This window comes from Danio rerio, chromosome 15, assembly GCF_049306965.1.
Source record: "Danio rerio strain Tuebingen ecotype United States chromosome 15, GRCz12tu, whole genome shotgun sequence".
Classification (NCBI taxonomy): Eukaryota; Metazoa; Chordata; class Actinopteri; order Cypriniformes; family Danionidae; genus Danio; species Danio rerio.
In genome coordinates this window covers 35587325-35607024 of record NC_133190.1, presented here as the reverse complement: position 1 = coordinate 35607024, position 19700 = coordinate 35587325, and the positions used below count along the sequence as shown (strand labels likewise).

Here is a 19700-nt window from a genome sequence, read left to right as displayed (position 1 = left end):
AAAGTATTTACGACAATATTTTTTTATTCTAGAGAAAGTCTTTTTTTATTTTTTTATTTATTGAAACATAGCATAAAATATTGTAGCATAACATAAAATAACTACATAAAATATCATAACAACATAAAATAACGTAACATAACAAAACATTGTAACAACATATTAACACAACATAAAGTAAAGTAACGTAACATAACATAACAATACAACACAACATAAAGTAACATAACAACACATCTTAACAACGTAACAACACGTAACAAAATCTCTTAACATAACGTAACAACACGTAACAACGTATCTTAACATAATGCAACACAACATGATTTGTAGTAAGTTACTAGCAAACTGCTGCCAGTAATTTACTCTAGATTCTAAAGGAAATTGTTAACAGTGTACTTTTTTCTTGGTACCTTCTGGCACTTTTGTTTTTTTGCAAGAGTAGTTCGACCTGAAGATTTAAATGTTTGTATCTACACAAGCTACCTCTTTTAAAGACAAACGGACAGTTTTGCTACTTTATCTTTTCCTTTTCTTGCTACTTCTTGGCACCTTTGTTTTTTGCAAGAGTAGTTTTACCTAAAGTTTTAAACTTCTGCCTAAAATTTAACCCCACTGAAATGAACTAAATTGAACTTCAATTCTGAAAACTGGACTGACACAGTTTTAATTTACTAGAACTCTTATGTTAAGCTGCTTTGACACAATCTACATTGTAAAAGCGCTATAGAAATAAATATGAATTAAATTGAATTGAATTGTATTTACACAAGCCATCCCTTTCAAAAAACTTTTTTGCTACTTTTTCTTTTTCTTGGTACTTCCTGGCACCTTTGTTTTTTAGCAAGGGTAGTTGTACCTGATTCAGTACAGTATGTTACTGTATTTTAAAGTTGCAGTGTAAAAATTACTATATATTTTACAATATACAATAATATAAATACGTATACTGCAAGATAAATGGTGCTGTAATTGATTTACAGTAAGTTACTGTAGATTCTACAGTAAGATTCAACTTTTTTCTTGGTACTTCCTTGCACCTTTTTTTCTGCAAGAGTAGTTCCATCTGAAATTTTAAATGTCTGTTTCTACACAAGCCACCCCTTTAAAAAAAACTAAAAAAAAACAAAGACGAACGGTTTTGCTACTTTTTTAATGGTTTTAACAAATTACACAGTATTTAACTCTCATATGAACTTTATTTTAATGTAGGGCAGTTTGCAGTATGTTACTGTATTTCAAAGTTTGTAAAATTGTATATTTTACAGTAAAGTTATACAATACTATAAATGCATATACAGAAAGGTAAAGGGTGCTGTAATTGTAAATAGTTTTGCTGTAATTTATTTACAGTAAGTTACTGTATATTCTACTGAAAATTGTTAAGTGAACTTTTTTTCTTGGTACTTCCGAGCACCTTTGTTTTTTTTTGTTTTTTTTTTTTGCAAGAGTAGTTCCATCTGAAGTTTGAAACCTCTGTATCTACACAAGGCAACCCTTACAAAACAAAAACCATAACAAACAGTTTTGCTATTTTTTAACGATTTTTGTAAACTACATAGTATTTAACTGTAATATAAACTGTAATTTTCTGTAGGAAGTTATGCTGAATGTTACTGTATTTTAAAGTTGCATAGTAAAATTTTTTTGTATATTTTACAGTAAAGTTATACAATACTATAGATACCTATACAGCGAGATAAATGGTGCTGTAAATGTAAATACAGTAGTTTTGCTGTAATTGATTTACAGTGAGTTACTGATGAACTGCTGCCAGTAGGCTACTGTAGATTCTACAGGAATCTGTTAACAGTGTACATTTTTCTTGGTACTTCCTGGCACCTTTGTTTTTTTGCAAGAGTAGTTCCACCTAGTTTTAAACGTCTGTATCTACACAAGCCACCCCTTTTAAAAAGCAAAAAACAAAGATGGACAGTTTTGCTACTTTTCGACACAGCACTGGAAAACATTTGTGTTGCCTGTCTGCTCCACAGCTGCTGTGCTGAACCGGGCAAACACACCATGTCATGCCAAGCACAATATTTCCCTGCTTTAAGTGGCTCCTTTTTGCTGCTATGAGCTGGACTCTTCTTGCAGCCAGCACCGGTCCCACTAAGAAGCTTTTTTACAGCGTGCGAGACTTCCTGTGGCTGCTCACCCAATCACGGTCAGCCCTAGACGTCACATGGCAGGTCATTATCAGCTCATAAATCTCCGCAGATCTCCATAAACTTCTCTTTCATTCGCTCCAAGCGTGCTAACATCGGCATGGATGGTCATTAAAAAAGGGAAGGAAAGGAAAGGCAGGAGGGATGGTTTTGAAGTGAGCAGAGAAATGAATAGATATTTTCAAGGGGAAAAATAAAATGAAATGAGAATGAGGAATTTGTTTGTGGTCATTATCTTCTGCATTAAAGCGTGTAAGGTTATTTCCAGAATGCCGGATATATCTCGAGATATTTGTTATGACATCGCTCTGTTATTTATGTCATGCTTTGAGTCTAGACGAATTTCCCACAGTGCTCCAAACAAGCTGCCGCTGTCCCACGCTCACACTCAGATTCGGGGGGGGAGTATTGATCTCCCTCTAGGGCCGTCGCTGTCCTCCTCGTCAATGACACGCTGTATATTAATATTGACTGGCTGAAGACCCAGCTGATTGAAAAGCTATGGAGGCCAATTTGTTCCAATCTGAAGTTTCGTAATGGAGTGATGACTGCTTTGGGAGTCTGAAAAAGGCTTCATGAGCTCTTTTAAAGAAATATTTGAGTTGGTTGTGATCCTCATTTTCAGCAAGGTCTGATGTAATTGCTAATTAGTTGGAATTCGCCGTGGTAGAATGAAATCATTTGGTCATTAGTGGTAATGGTTGTAATTTAAAAATGTTGTAATGTTCTTGTTTTGCTAAAGAGGCTAGATGTTAAGAAGTGGACTCTAAAAAGGATGGAGTTCTTTCAGTACAGATGTGAGAGAATATTATGGACAAACGCAACTGTTGGGTTAAAAAAAAGTGGCTGAGTTTGTTCAGTTTGCTATAGTTTTGGTTGATATTCTTATTTTTTAGAGTGATTTTAGATTTCAATACAAATCTAAATATATATTTAAGTAATATATTGCAAATAGTAAAGGAATATGTAAAATAAAGTAATATAACATATAATATTATTTGATAATAACACGATGTAAGATATAATGATTACGGAAGAAGTTGTGGTAGGTAATTCGGGATGTGGTGGATTTCTTAGGTTATTAAATTATTTTTTTCTCTCACTAATTGTTTTGCATGCATTAATGCATTCAGTGTTAGCTGAATGATTAATCATTAAAAGATCAGGATCTCAACACCCACGCAACAACAACCAGCCATCAAAAATATGCCACTGAATAATTCTTCAAAAATTATACATCTAACAAAGAAACATGAAGTATTATCAAGTAATTTATTAAAAATGAGACTAAAATATATTTGAGTTGTACAAATTAATGTTAGATTTATACATGTAGTGTATCAGCTGAAGGCTGATTTGCCTTTGACTAAACCCTTGGAATTTCTCATTTATTTGATCCTAAAGATCTGAGTGGTCTGTTTGTATTTAGTGTGCAAATATGTTATGTCTTGAGGTCCTAGGCCATTTAGAAATTTATAGACAAGTAATACTACTTTAAAATCTTTTCTGAATGAGCCAGTGTAAAGACCTGAGGACAGGTGTTATGTGCTGATGATGACATCAGCATTCTTGATGAGCTGCAACTCTCTGACTCTCTTTTTGGGAAGACCAGTGAGGAGTCCATTACAGTTATCCATCCTGCTGCTGATGAAAAGCATAAACTTGTTTCCCCCCATCCTCACTGGAAACAAAGCATCTAATTCTTGCAATGTTTCTAAGATGATAGTATGCTGATTTACCTACTGCTTTGAAAAAGCACTGCATTAAATTCCATTCCCTTCGCCATGTCTTGACAATATGAGTTTATTTTACCCCAGTATTTTCAATAGAGTTTCTGCGCTCGCCTGCTGATCTTGATGGCGCTATAGCGGTTACACAGTTTTTTATCTTGTTTTAAGCTTGAACAACTAAATGAATGATTACGTTGAATGAATGAATACTAAATTCATGTAATACTAAATGTATTGTAATTACATTACAACATTGATGCTGTAAAAGCAACCTCATGAAATTTGAAATAGTCACATTAAGCTTTTACGGGAGGCTTATCATTGGCTGAAAATCACTAGCTGTGCGTAGAGCCCATTAAATAATGAATTTAATATATTGTTGTTCATATGTAATTAACTATCTTTTTATGTTTTAAAAATAATGCATACATGCATAGCTAATACAAGTAACGAACTAGATAAAACAATCAATTAAATAAATAAATAAAATGACAAAAACTGTTAGTAAACCATTAAAAATAATGCACAAAATGTATGCAAACTATAACAATCTAAATTTAAATGACACAGTATTAACTCTAGTAGCATTTCTGACTTTATTTATGTGACCTAAAACATATTTTTCTTTTTCTTTTCTTCTTCTAGAAGCCATACGTGCAGGCTTGGTATTAATGTAGATGTGTTTACAATAATAATAGCTAATGTGAAGATGTTTCTATCATGGGGGAGCTGTTCAGATGTTCTTTTACAGATGTTACCCGAAGAAACAATTATAGTTCGTTTAGCGCTTATGATGAAGTTGAATACTTGCGCTGTCTAAGTTTGACTTTCAGCCATTACAGGATTTAGAGAAAGAGAGACTGTTACAAATTGTTTATGTTGTATGATGACAGGTTTATCAACATCCGTATGTGTGCGAGAGGGAGGGAGAGAGGATTCCAGCGCCGAATGAATGCCAGTGCGACTGTTTACTCTGGACATTGTGCAGGATTTTCTAGAGTGGTTTCACAGCAGAAAGATGGTCAAGGAAGGGCTGTGCGGACGTACAGGGTGTAAATCAGGTCAGACAGGGTTAAGCCAGGCTAGATTACTCGCTGTCTTTAGCTGAGGCCTTTTGGACTGCCTTACACACACATATAAACACAGAGAAATGTGGATATGTGGACAGTCAACTCCTACAGTATAGGGATTTCTCATCTGCAGCATTCTTCCTTCCAAAAAACTGCAGAAGTTCTCTCAAAAAGCAGTATAATGACCAATGAGAGAATGAATAATTTTTTTTGAACACAGACTTTTCAATGAATTAATTAAGGCATTTTGTAGGGCTATGTATGTTAGCAAAAATGTACACATTTTCCAAAAGCAATTTTTTTTTTATCTTTATTTTTTCTAAGAACCTGACACCTTATTAGTAGATGGAAATTGTATGATTAAAAAAAATCTGTTTTCAAAAGTTTGCGCTTTCAGGCTATAGCATTATAATGTTTTTGTGTAAAATAACAGTCATTAAATGAAGACTGCACTTTTTTGGAAAATGTGAGATGCTAATGGTCTAATCCAATTCAATTATCCATGCTCAGCTAAACTGAAAAGGCTTCGCCAAACCCGGAGATTGACTAAATGGAGTAAAAAATGGTAAAACTCAACAGTTTAACTCAGTTAACAGTTTAATTGCAAAATAAGCCTATTTCCAAAAAAGTGGAGTGTTCCTTTAAAAGTCAATTAAACGTTTTCAGGTTTTAGTCGAGGAGTGTTACTTACAGTCCCCTAATTCCAAACTCACACAATTATTATTATAAATTTAAAAACGTAAATGGAAATTGTATGAATTAAAAAAAAATCTGTTTTCAAAAGTTAGCTTTTTTCAGCCTATAGAAAAATGCTGTTTCTGTGTAAAATAACGGTCATTAAAAGAACACTGCACCTTTTTTGAAAATGTGAGACACTAATGGTCTGATTCGATTTAATTATCTATGCTAATTAAATTATCTTAGCTAAGCTAAAATGCTTTCCCAGACCTGGAGATTGGCTGAAAGGATGAAAAAATACTAAAACTCAACAGTTTAACTATAGGGAGTTGCAAAATATGCCTATTTCAAAAAAAAAAGTGTAGTGTTCCTTTAAAAGTTAAATTAAATTAAACGTTTTTAGGTTTTAGTTGTGGGGTGTTACATACCCATATATATATATATATATATATATATATATATATATATATATATATATATATATATATATATATATATATATATATATATATATATTTATATAATATAGATGAAAAATGTCTGATTTAAAAAAAAAAAATTTTTTTCAAAAGTTTGCGCTTTCAGGCTACCATAACGATGTTTCTGTGTAAAAAAAACAGTCATTAAAGAAACACTGCACCTATTTCTAAAATGCGAGATGCTAATGGTCTAATCTGATTTAATTATCTATGCTAAGCACTAAAACTGTTTCAATAGACCCAGAGACAGGCTAAATGGATCAAAAAAAGGTAAAACTTAACAGTTTAACTCATGAGTAGGTCCACATGGAATTTGCGCACGCAGAATTTCGCAGATTTCCACCGATATTTAGCCCATAATAAATTCTGCTTATTTACTCGTGTAAATGTGTGTAAATTCATATTCAGTTTTTAAATTAATTTTAGTAATATTAATGACTAATTTGAAAATGTTCATATAAATTATTTACAATAGTTCGTAAAGTAATATTTTCTGTCTTTTAGTAGATAAATTATATGAGAGACTTGCTTTGTTTACCAAATAAGAGGATCTAATTGGATTGTAAACATTTAACACAAGTTTAAAATATATTACGTTTTATTTCATATATTAAGGTTTTAGTTATGATAGTTCCATAATTTTTCCGTGAAATTTCTGCAGATTTTTAGCAAAATTCTGCACAGAAATCGTAAAAAATGTCCGCAGATTCCATCTGGCCCTACTCATGAGTTATAAAATAAGCCTTTTTCCATAAAAGTGGAGTGTTCCTTTGAAAGTTAAATTAAATAGTTTCAGGTTTTAGTTGTGGGGTGTTACATACTCTTTAATCCAAACTCTCACAATTATTATAATTTTTTTTATACCTTTGTATGACAATGTTATGCTGATATTGCCAGTTTTATAGCAATATTATTTCCTTACAATAATTCAGTTTGTTTATTTTAAGAGAAATGGCCTTTTGACAAAATATAGAGCAGGGCATGAATTTGTCTGTCAGGAATTGATTGTATCATTGGTTTGTTGTGGTTTGCTATAGTCAGTTTCATGTTTTCCCTTTGCTCTAAACTCTTTTATTTTTTTTTTGTTTATTGACTCAAGGACTTTAATGTGTGTGTGTATATATATATATATATATATATATATATATATATATATATATATATATATATATATATATATATATATATATATAAATTTCATGGTGATTTCAAAGGCATGAACATGTTAACAGAAGATCTGGGGCTCCACACCAAGTTTGCTATATGCGATTCACTCATCATGTTTAGTTGCTTGTAAGTCCTGAATTTTTAAACTCACCCGGAGTGAATCATCAAGATCCTCAAACTAATAGTACACAGGATAGTAATGCTGTGTGACAGACAAACCTCAAGAAAAATCCACTAGTTTCTCCTCAAGGAGTTCTGCTCAGCCTCCTCCATCAAACATTCATGAACACACACACACACACACTGATGCACGCAAAGCTCTCGGCTCCACAGATGTAATGTGTGCCATAAGTCTTTTTTATGTGACGGTTGCTTATCGTTCGTGTATAGAAAGCACACAGAATGAGAGCAACATGGCTTCTGTCAACGTAACAGTTTGTGCAGATTGGTTCATTTTCATATTTTGCACACTTACGTCAGTGAACTCAATGAGAAATGGGCTAAATGTTGCTTTTGTTGTTAAAAAAGTGCACAGAACCAAAAGAATGGTAAATATATGTCAAATTCCTGATTTTTTTTTCCCCATCTGTGTGTTTCCTCAGCCAATCGGAGCACTGAACCCAAAGCGTGCCGTGTTCTACGCCGATCGCTATGAATCATGGGACGAGGAAACTCCACCCTGCCACTACACAACTCACTATTCCACCGCCAACTCCACCCTCCACTGGCTTGTCCGAATCGTAAGTCTCAATGATTGGATGGATGTAAGGAATCTGATACCTTAAACATCTGGGAAGTACCCAGTTTTACTGGATAGTTAGCAGAGCTGAGCTGCTTCTGGCTCATATTATGCCTCTGTGAATGATATATAATATTGTGCATGCAGGTCCATTTTCGGAGGAAGGAAATACAATTATATCTTCATGAATATTCCAATGATTACACAGCGAGTGCCTCTTTTATATTGGATCTACAGATTAAATCTCACATATTTACCGTGCAAAATCCAAGCAATTGTATGTAAAACGATGCTGTCAAGACATGAAACATTCCAATATCATAACCCCGAGCCCGGTTAGTGGATCAAATCACCGTCAGTCAAAGCGCACGTAACGCCACACAAGCGAATCAGCCCCAACATCTCAATCGGCGAGCCTGATGTTCCGCTACAGAGAGCCGGTGAGTGGATTTCACAGGCTGGTAAACAGGCATATGTGAAAGAGAAGTCAAAAAGCTCCGCGTAATGATTTACATGCTGGTACGTGACAGCTTTATGCCTCTCAGACAGCATGCGGAGCGCAGGGGAAATGTGTCCATCATTGTCTCCTGCTTACGTCCTCGCCTGCCCTGAGTCTCCAAGTGATGATGTGGGACCAATGGACTAGCAGTAAAAAAAGAGAAAACAAGGATCAGCAGAGAAAATGAAGTCGTTCCTGAGTTTGAGAGCACTCATATCAGGGTTTTAGTTCTTTACAGTGATAAGAGAGTTTTTACAGTTGCGTATGCTCTCTCAGGGAATTGTTTGGTAATATTATATAGGAAAAAATTTAAAACATTTTATCATATGTTAATTAACTACTTATTTTAATTTATTTACTCATTTTCTTTCAGTTTATGCCCTTATTTATCAGGGGTTGCCACAGCAGAATGAACCACCAACTGTTATAGGATATTTTTTACACCGCTGATGCCCTTCCAGCTACAACCCAGTACTGGGAAACACCCATACGCTCTTGCATTCACACACTCATACACTATGGTTAATTTAATTAATCCAATTCACCTGTCTTTGTGTTATTTGCAAATCAGTTTTTGCCATTGTCTTTTGTGTGGAGTTTGCTTGTTTTCAAGTTTGTATGGGTTTTTTCTTGGTCTTTTGGTTTTCACCACAGTCCAAATACATGCAGTATAGGTCATTTGGTTAAGTAAAGTTTATGTATAAACAAATTTTGAGAGGATCATGTGCTTATGATTGACACGGCTGGCCTCGAGTCAAGCTAATGTACGAACTACCAATCAGATGATTCCTAACTCAGTATAAATAACCAAAGTATCTTACCTTTAGTCATCTTCGTCTTGAAGAATCCCCCCTTCCATCCCCTCTCCTCCTCTTTTTCCTCTATAGGGCAGCATGGCGGCCCAGTGGCTAGCACTGTGGCCTTACAGCAAGAATGCCTCCGGTTCGGGTCTTTAGCTGGCCAGTTGGCATTTCTGTGTTCAAGTTGTCACCCTGCTCGCGTGGGTTTTCCCCAGGTCCTCTGGTTTCATCCAACAGTCCAAAACATGAGACATAAGTAAATTGACTAAACCAAATCAGCACCATAGTCAAATTCCTTCAGCAACACACCCTCATAGCAATCCTTAAGCAGCAAAAGGGGGTGGGGGATCTACTCGAGATCTACCTGAGCTCGAACTCCTCTCTCACCCTGCAAACGGGAGAGAGCCCCGGGCTCGATCTCATGAGCTCAGGGCTCTCTCCCAGGACAGCATGCCAAACTGTGGTGTGTAGTGAGCGCACTGGCGCCATTGTCCTGTGGCTGCCGTTGCATCATCCAAGTGGATGCAGCACACTGGTGGTGATGTGGAGAGACCCCCCTCATGATTGTGAAGCGCTTTGGGTGTATGGCCATACACAAAAAATGCGCTATATAAATACACATTACATTACATTACATGACATAAATAAGAGTAATATCATACTACTATGCATGGCATCCCGTAATAAAGAAAGCATAAGATGAAGGAAAGTGAGTGAGTATTTGCCAGGAAGATTATGAAAAAAGCTCAAAATTCTGACATTGCAAAAAAAATAAATTGCTACTTCTACTAGAACTTTACAGTCATAAAAAACACACTGTTTTTTTTTTCTTTTTTTTGTTAAATAATATACTATTTCCAACACAATCTCACGCAATTAATAACTTTGGCTAATTCATATGATCTCATTCGTACAATTCAGTATGATTTACTTATCTCTCAATGACAGTTGGGTTTAGGGGTGGGGTTGGGTGCCATGGCTACTTTTAAAAATTTTACATTTTCGTAGGACTGAATGAATTAGCCTTATTATTCTTCTTGATATCAGGCTGCTATTTCCAACATAAATATTTCTCAAATAGGTCCAGGCATTCATTTTTATTTATTTATTTAGTTTAACTTTTTTATTGCACATGAAATTTAACATGTATTTACACCTTTTTTTTTTTTTTTACATTTTAACTCTCACCCTCCCCCAAAGCATCCAAATTCAGTTCGACAGGTAAACATATTGTTATACATGGGCTAAGACAAATAAAACCGTATACTGTATTCCACATACAAAATACACATGTGCACAAATCAATCAATTTATCAATAGAGGGAGATATTTGCTTGTGCAAATGTATGTTTTTGTTTCAAAAACTGTATAAACAGATCCCACATTTTATTGTACTCCTTTAATTTGCACCTTGTACTATATGTAATTCTTTCCAGCGAATTGTAATGTGTTAAATCTTTCAGCCAGTGGTCAATGGATGGACTTTTTATATTCTTCCAATAGGGTGATATCAAATGTCAAGACACATGACAATCAGTTTAGTTTGATAACCTGGTAATGACAAACTGACAGGAAATAAACCCAAAGCACATGTTTTAGGGGTAACTGGAATTAGTTTTGAAAAAATTGAAGAGATTAATGTTATTACATTTTGTCAGAAAATCTAAACTACCCCACATTCCCGGATGCAATGAAAGAATGTTCCTTTGTTTTTGCCATTTGAAACATATATCTGGGATGTTTGGGTTAAACTTGTTTAGTTTTTCAGGTGTGATATAAGTACGCATTGGCCATTTGCCTTGGATCATTTTAAACCTAGTATTAATCGACAAATTCTGGGCTTTAACTCTTTATTTCTTTTAAAGGATGGTTGTACTGTACAATAAAACCTTATTTAATGAGGAATTCTAATTTAAGAATATATCCATCTTTGAAAGAATTAATAAGGTAACACTTTACATAGGTTTATATAAGATTACCTAGTTGCTTATTATTATTAAGATATTGGCTGTTTATTCGTACCCATTAAGTATATTCTGCATGATCTTGTTTTACATTTCTAACCCTTCCCAATGCCTAAACACAACTATTACCTTACTAACTATTAATAAGCAGCAAAATAGTACTTTTGATGGTTAATAGCGCTAATTGTAGGCTTAAATAAAGTGTGATGGGATTTCTTGTATTTTCTTGTGGATCTGGAGATCTTTATTATGTTTAAGCAGAATGGTAAAATTGTTTATTTCCTATGTATTCCTATTCTGATTGAATGTATTGATTGTTAATGGAATTAAGCTTATGGCACAATATAAACCATCAAAAGTATCTTAAAATCTATGTATAAATGTGTGTGGTAATACATTTATGTCACATTCATGCCTATCTAAACCCAACTTTCATATTATTAACTATTGATAAGCAGCAAATTAGTACTTTAATGAACTAAAAGTATTAGTTAATTGGTAATAGCGTGAACTGTAGACTTAAATAAAATGTGACACAATAAAAAATTAACACGCATAACGAGAATGCTGTAATTGGCTCTTTCCAAGCGGCCCGATTGCGTCCATGATGATGATGATTTGGACGGTTCCTCTGGCAGCTTTCACACCAGGCTTGACTGAGACTGTAGACACCATCATCTTTTTTCCTCTGGCTGATCCAGCATCTCCATGTCAACTCCTCGTTCTGCCAGCCCAGACTGATGACCCTGAATCTGCCAATTAGAGCCATAGCTGAGCTCCTCAGCCAACAGGCCATATAATTAACTCCGCCTCGGGCACTGTTACAGAAAATGAGAGGACAAAAAAAAAACCTCCACAAACTCTTCATAATCTGACAGATGAGTCCCTACATTGAGATGTTTGTGCAAACGGAACATTTCCCAGTGCGACGGACAAGGGCTCCATCAGGAGATTGAATCCAATTACCATAAAAATGAATCGAGATGAATTTAACTTTTTCATTCTGCCCATGTTTTGGACACCGCATAGCATTAGCAAGCAGATTTGTCTAAACAAGTGGCTAATTAGCATCATGTGATATGTCTGCGGTTGTTTACAGATGTGTTTTTGAGCTTATTTGGGTTAATAAAAGTGACATTGTTGTTTTTGCTCAATTGCAGGAGCCTTTCACCACATTCTTCTTAAACGCCAACGGCAACAAGTTTGATCACCCAAACCGCACTTTCTCTAGCATCGCCCGCTCGTGGAGGCACTGCCAGCGCGATACTGCAGATGTGAAGGTAATCAGATAGCAGGTTTTATATGTTATAATGTCTTGGAAACTAGTCATTACTCCCTGACTGTAAGTAGCTGCAACATTACTACAGTTGAAACCAGAAGTTTACATACACTCTAAAAAAAGGAACATTATCATTTTTTTTTTTAAATGTCTGGTGTTAAATCATACTAAACGTTTACTATTTTAGGTTCGTTAGGATTACCTAAGTGATTTACATTTGCTAAATGCCAGAATAATAAGAGACTTTTTTTTGAGAATTTTTTTATTAATTTCTAGACAGTCAAAAGTTTACATCATTTCCTCTGCTATTTTTTTGGCTTTGCTTTGTTTAACTTTGTTCAAATGTTTTGGGTATCCTTCCACAAGCTTCTCACAATAGTTTGAAGGAATTTTGGCCTATTTCTCCTGACAGAATTGGTGTAACTGAGTTAGATTTGTTGGCTGTCTTGGTCACACAAGCTTTTTCAACTCTGCCTACACATTTTCTATGGGATTGATATCAGGGCTTTGTGATGGCGACTCCAAAGCATTCACTCTGTTGTCCTTAAAGCAGATTTGAACTAATTTGGCAGTATGCTTAGGGTCATGGTCTGTTTGGAAGACCCATTCGTGGCCAAATTGTAATTTCCTGGCCGATGTCTTGAGATGTTGCTTCAGTATTTCTACATAATGTTCTTTCTTCATGATGCCATCTATGCTTTGAAGTGGACCAGTCCCTCCTGCAGCAAAACAGCCCCACAACCTGATGCTGCCGCTGTAATTTTGCAAATTGTAATCTGTTTTGTTTTTTTTTTTGATTCTGGCTTGTTGTTTTTCCATGTTGTCACAAAAGGAAGCAGTGCGCTTGAGGTTTCCTTACATTTACATTTACATTTACATTTAGTCATTTAGCAGACGCTTTTATCCAAAGCGAGTTACAAATGAGGACAAGGAAGCAATTTACACAATTGTAAGAGCAACAATGAATAAGTGCTATAGGCAAGTTTCAGGTCTGTAAAGTCTAAGAAGGAAAGTATTAGTAGTATTAGTATTTTTTTTTTTTTGCTTTTTTTGGGGGGGTACAGTTAGTGTGATATCCAGAGAGGCAATTGCAGATTAGGAAGTGAAGTGGAGACAAAATAGTTGAGTTTTTTGTCGTTTCTTGAAAGTAGCGAGTGACTCTGCTGTTCTGGTGCAGTTAGGGAGTTCATTCCACCAACTGGGCAGATTGAGCGTGAGCGTTCGCGAAAGTGATTTCTTCCCTCTTTGGGATGGAACCACGAGGCGACGTTCATTCACAGAACGCAAGTTTCTGGAGGTCACATAGATCTGCAGAAGTGAGAGCAGATAAGAAGGAGCAAGGCCAGAAGTCACTTTGTAGGCAAACATCAGAGCTTTGAATTTGATGCGAGCAGCAACTGGCAGCCAGTGCAAACGGACTAGCAGCGGAGTGACATCCTTAAATACTATTCTACAGTTGTGCCTCCAATTAACTCAAATGTTGTCAATTAGCCAATCAGAAACTTCCAAAACATTGACACCATCATCTGAGCTTTTTCTGAGGCATAATAATCTCAGTGTATATACACTTGACTTTCATGAAAAGTTAATATCTCTCTCATTATTCTCCTATTAAGCAGATAGCATAAGATAAACAAATTTGATAATCCTAATTTACCTAAAAGAGAAAACGTATAGTCACATTAACATCTGACCTTTTTTAAACGGTTATGTGCCTTTTTACACAGTGTATGTAAACTTCTGGTTTCAACTGTAGCTGCAACTGTGAGGGTTTAAATAAACAGAGCTTCTCTTGGTTGTCAACCAAAAACAGATGGAATTACTTTGTTATGATTTGCAGTGATATTTAATTCCTGTAGCTTCCGAGCAGCTATATGTGCAAGTGAAAAATTCTTCATAAACATTTAAAGTAAAACATTGTTCGGCGTGCATGTATTTCAGAGACGAATCGCTTTATCACAGTAATGGTTGTTCCCCCCGTTGCTTCCCTTCCATTTCAGCTCTGCAAGCGCACTCGAGCTGACCTAAAAGTGTCATACTTTTCCAGCACACTCGCTGACGGGTTAGCTTCGCCTCGGGCAATTAATAAAGCATTAATGACAAAAGCTATTTAAAATGTAGTCTTTTATGTAAAGGCAGGGCTTTTTACTACCGCGGGCTGAGGAACAGCATACAACAACATGAGGTGCAGGCGATATGAACGGCTGTACAGGGAAACACTGGATATGTTAGCAAAAAAACAGGCCTCTTGGAAACACTATGGTGTCTGCGTGGATCATGTTAAACTCGTTTAATGGTCAGCAATCTGTTAGGACAGACAACAGTAGATTTGTTGTATTTTCTTGTGGAGCAGGAGATCTTTATTATGTATGAGCAGAATGGTTTTATGGGTTTTTTTATGTTATGTATTCCTAATCTGATTGAATGTATTGTGTTAACAGAATTGATCAGCCATTGTACAGTTGAAGCCCTCCTGTTAAATATAAATTCTTTTATATATTTTTTATATCTAATTTCTGTTTAACAGAGAGTTATTCACTGCATTTCTAAACATAATAATTTTAATAACTAATTCTTATTTACTGATTTCTTTTATCTTTTCCATGTTGACAGTAAATAATATTTTAATAGATATTTTTAATATACTACACTGAAAGAAATAACATTTTTGTGTAGTAAAATCTAATAAATTTACTTTCACAATTTTATAATTGTAATATTATGTGTCAACTTAATTTGATTACTAGAATTATCTAAGTAAATATTGAATATTTACACATTTACTTGATGTAATAAATAAAGTATTAATATTAAATTACGTGTAGTATTTAAATATATTTTAATTGTTGCAAACCTAGTAATAAAACACAATTTTTTTATAGTGGATATGTTGTAATGCATGTATAGTTCACAGCAGGCTTTGCATGGGATTGAATTAAGAGGAGAATATTCTGAAAATACAGTAAAAGCAATCTTTTGTGTTTAAACTTGAGAGAAAGACTTGTCAAAGGGTCATGAAACCCCCCTGCGAGCAGAGGGAGGAGTGGGCGTGGCGGGCAGAGCAAGAGTAAAAGAGGAGGACCAACAATTGTCAGTTGGCTCAGAAAATGAGACTAAAAAAACACAAAACGTGAGGTATTTTATTTTTTACGTGAGGCCCACGATTTTATAGTTTACAAACTTAAAATGCAAAAAAAAAAAAAAAGTTAATTAATGCTCTGCTACATATACGATTCGTGATTTCGTCAAATATATACACATTCAGTTGAAATCAGCATTATTAGCCCCCCTTTGATTTTCATTTTTCTTTTTTAAATATTTACCAAATTATGTTTAACAGAATAAGGAAATTTTCACAGTATGTCTGATAATATTTTCTTTTTTTAGGAGAAAGTCTTATTTGCTTTCTTTTGGCCAGAAAAAAAATTATAACATTTAAAACAAATTTTTTAAACATTTTAAGGTCAAAATTATTAGCCACTTTAAGCTATATATTTTTTTATAGTCTACAGAACAAATCATCATTGTACAATAACTTGCCTAATTACCCTAACCTGCCTAGTTAATCATAGTTAATCAATAAGTTGAGCATTTAAATGTCACTGTAAGCTGTACAGAAGTGTCTTGAAATATATCTAGTAAAATATTATTTACTGTCATCATGGCAAAGATAAAAAAAAAAATCAGTTATTAGAAATAAATTATTAAAATATGCTTAGAAATGTGTTGAAAAAAATTCTCCGTTAAACAGAAATTGGGCAAAAAAAAAATAAACAGGAGGGCTCATGATTTAGTGGGTTTAATAATTCTGACTTTAACTATAAGAGTTGACCTCTGAAATAGAAACTAAGTTAAAGGAAAATGAATGAATGTATATACACATAACCACAATTTGTTATATCATTGTAAAGATGTTTATATAAACACTATAAATGAGGAGGACTTCTCTTTTCCTGAATCCCCGGGTCTGAATGCAGACACAGTGGATAGCAGTGCAGCAGGTCTCTTGCCCTATCTATTCTAACCATTAGTATTGCCGTAATCTGGAGGATTTTAAACACATGGCGAACAAAGCAGCACGGATAAGCGATGTGTCTGAATAGTAACAAACTCAACTGATAAAAGATAAAGTCTGCTATTCTCCTCTTCTCGTACAACTTTCTTGACAAAAATGCTTGCTACACACAAACAGCTTTCCTGTTTCGGCTCTAACAGCATTGTAGGGAAAACCATGTAACAAACCTTGTGAATCCTAAAATAACAAACACATACAACCCTTTATGAACTGCTAAATTCTCAAATACTGTGTGTCGTGCTGTCATGAATAATTAAAAATTAGGGTCTTCCTTAAGATAGGAAAACTCCGAATAATAATGAGAAACCAACAAGTCATCAGTGGAGAGGCAGGTAACGCTACCGATTTTGATCCCGCCCCAAAAATGATTTTAAACCCAGAAGATAAAATTAGCTAACAAAAGCTCAAAATGATCCAGGCTTATCCACAGTTAAATCTGACAGGTGCTAACTTTGTCTTAATTGATGTTTCACACACACAAATCTGTTAAGATCTCAAAAATTACTTGAGGGTTTCTTGAACCTTTTAAAGTTTAATCTTCAATAGTTTGAAGATTAAGAAGAGTTTTGAGTAAGTTTTTTAGTTTTGCGCTTATCACTTTGCAGAAGAGTAGCACTCATTCTTTAGGTATTGGCATTTTCATTATTAGCATGTTTGACACTTCACTGAGAGAGCCATAGATGTGCTAACACTAGCTCTGAGATCAGTAGCCATTATTAAAGTAATGCTACTGGGTTCAATTTCCTTAAAATAAAGTGAAATTACACATTTCAAGTCAGTGGAAATGTGTGTTTTAATTAAACTAAGTAATGCCGAATGTACTAAATTCCAACTAATAATAGTAATTTAAATTGATTGAATCAATGCTCCTACTGCTAAATCAAGAAATTGATGTTACTTGATTAATTTCAATAAATATAGACTCAAAATGAAAGATTATCAATTAACTTTACTTAATTGTTGAAGAGTGTTTGGTTAAACATTAAGAAAATTGGACATGATATTGACAAGTTAATTGTACCTGATTTAAGATTGTAAAATTTACTTAAAATCTGTTTGTGCAAATTGTTATGAGGATTTTTTTTTTTTATTCTAGAGCAGAGATGCTCAAAGTAGGGCCCGCTGGCCAAAGTTGTAACCTTTGATTTAGCTCACCATCTCTTCTGAGAAGAGAGTGAGAGGGATGTAGAAGATTTTAGCGAATGCCTTTAAAAGAGGTGGTCATTTCTAATTTCACGTAACCTTTTTTTGTTTGTTTTATTGCTGAGCTACAAAAGAGCATGTTTCAATTAAATGTTGTAAATGAATCAGATTATTTTTAAATGTAAATGTTGTCACTCGACAGATGGAGGACTATGCAGAAGACTAGTGTAACTAGTGTAACTCTGTAATAGTGTAATTTTGTTATAAATTAGATTATTTTAGTTTTTACTGTAATAAGTTGATTATAAAAAATCTGTATTAGTTAATATAAAAAGCAATGTTTTCTAGTTATTTTAAAATATTATTAAATAAATATAAAATTAGCCATGGCAACTATTTACCTTCGGCCCACTAGCCTCAGTCAAGTTTGGTTTTTGGCCCTTTATATATAAGAAAAAGTTTGGGCAAATCCTGTGAAAAATTCCTTGCTCTGTTAAACATTCATTCATTCATTCATTCATTCATTCATTCATTCATTCATTCATTCATTCATTCATTCATTCATTCATTCATTCATTCATTCATTCAATCATTCATTCATTTTTGGCTTAGTCCCTTTATTAATCTGGAGTCGCCTTAGCGGAATGAAATGCCAACTTATCCGATGCAAACAAAGCAATAAAAAAACTATGCAATTATGTGTATATGCAGAATATATACATACACAAGTACATTATCGTTCATGTCCTTTGGCAGCATTACAGTGGCCTTAGAGGTTTATTCTGTATTTTTCCACCCTAAACAAACTCACTACCCATAATTCTATATTCAGTAATGATCCCATGCAGCAAGAAACAGCGTTAAAGGAGCAAATCAAAGTTCGCTGGCCCTTTAATCTTTCCAGACCGCTGCCTCAGCAGAGGCTTTGTCCTGCAAAGGTCATTATGCTGTCTATCATTGACCTTTTTTCCTGTAGATAGTTGGATGAGCTCGAAAATTAACAGAGGCTTGTGGGAGAAATGTCACAAATTAGCGATGAGGTGGCAAGAATGCCCCATGCACAATTAAAGTAAACTTATTATGGCTTTCGGGATTAAAGTAAAACTTGAAAATGAAGATTGTCAGTTTGCTGCCTTGCATTTTCTGTAGATCTGCATGTTGTATCAGATTACTTTTTTCTTTTTCTTCCTTTTTTTTTTTTGCAGCTGAGCATTATAGTATAGCCTTATTAAACACGCTTGAAAGCACCAGAGTTTTATTTATAATTTATTTTTCTGAGTGCACTTACTCAGATTCGCAGACTCACAGATTCTTTCATCAAAAACATCAAAGCGTCAAAATGATCTAAGTGAGAGATTAATTTCATAGCTTCGATGATTTGATAGATTTTTTTTAATTTTTTTTTTTTGGCTTAACTTGCTCTTGACTAAGGTAACAGGCTAATATGTTTTGTAGTCAGATTATGATGTGGTATTTATTTAAAGGCAACGTTAAACGTTGGCAACGTAAAGTGTGACCTGTTCTCTCTGCGTTCGCTTGGGTTTCCTTCGGGTGCTCCATTTTCCCCAACAACACTCCAAAGACATGCGCTATAGGTGAATTTAATAAGCTTGTCCGTAGTGTATGTGTGTGAATGCAACAGTGTATGGGTGTTTCCCAGTGTTGGGTTGTGGCTGGAAGGGCATCTGCTGCATAAAAACATATGCTGGATAAGTTGGCGGTTCATTCTGCTGTGGCGAACCCTTATTAATAAAATAACTAAGGGACCGGCACACCTGCAGGAAACCCACGCGAACACTGGGAGAACATGCAAACTCCACACAGAAATGCCAACTGACCCAGCTGGGGCTCGAACCAGCGGCTTTCTTGCTGTGAGGTGATTGTGCTAACCACTGCGCCACCGTGCTGC

General features: G+C 34.7%; 1 protein-coding gene across 13 annotated transcripts in view; it reads left to right on the top strand.

The window, feature by feature from the left end:
- The window catches only part of nbeab (neurobeachin b), a 770985-nt gene that overhangs the window by 471874 nt on the left and 279411 nt on the right, over positions 1–19700 (top strand). For 11 of the 13 annotated variants that reach the window (XM_073923810.1, XM_073923809.1, XM_073923808.1 and 8 more), the window contains 2 exons: positions 7895–8032; positions 12455–12574. The exons of the other annotated variants lie outside the window; for them this stretch is intronic. In XM_073923810.1, coding sequence (XP_073779911.1) covers positions 7895–8032; positions 12455–12574 — 258 coding nt within the window. The remainder of the gene's footprint in view (positions 1–7894; positions 8033–12454; positions 12575–19700) is intronic. 13 annotated transcript variants of the gene reach the window in all.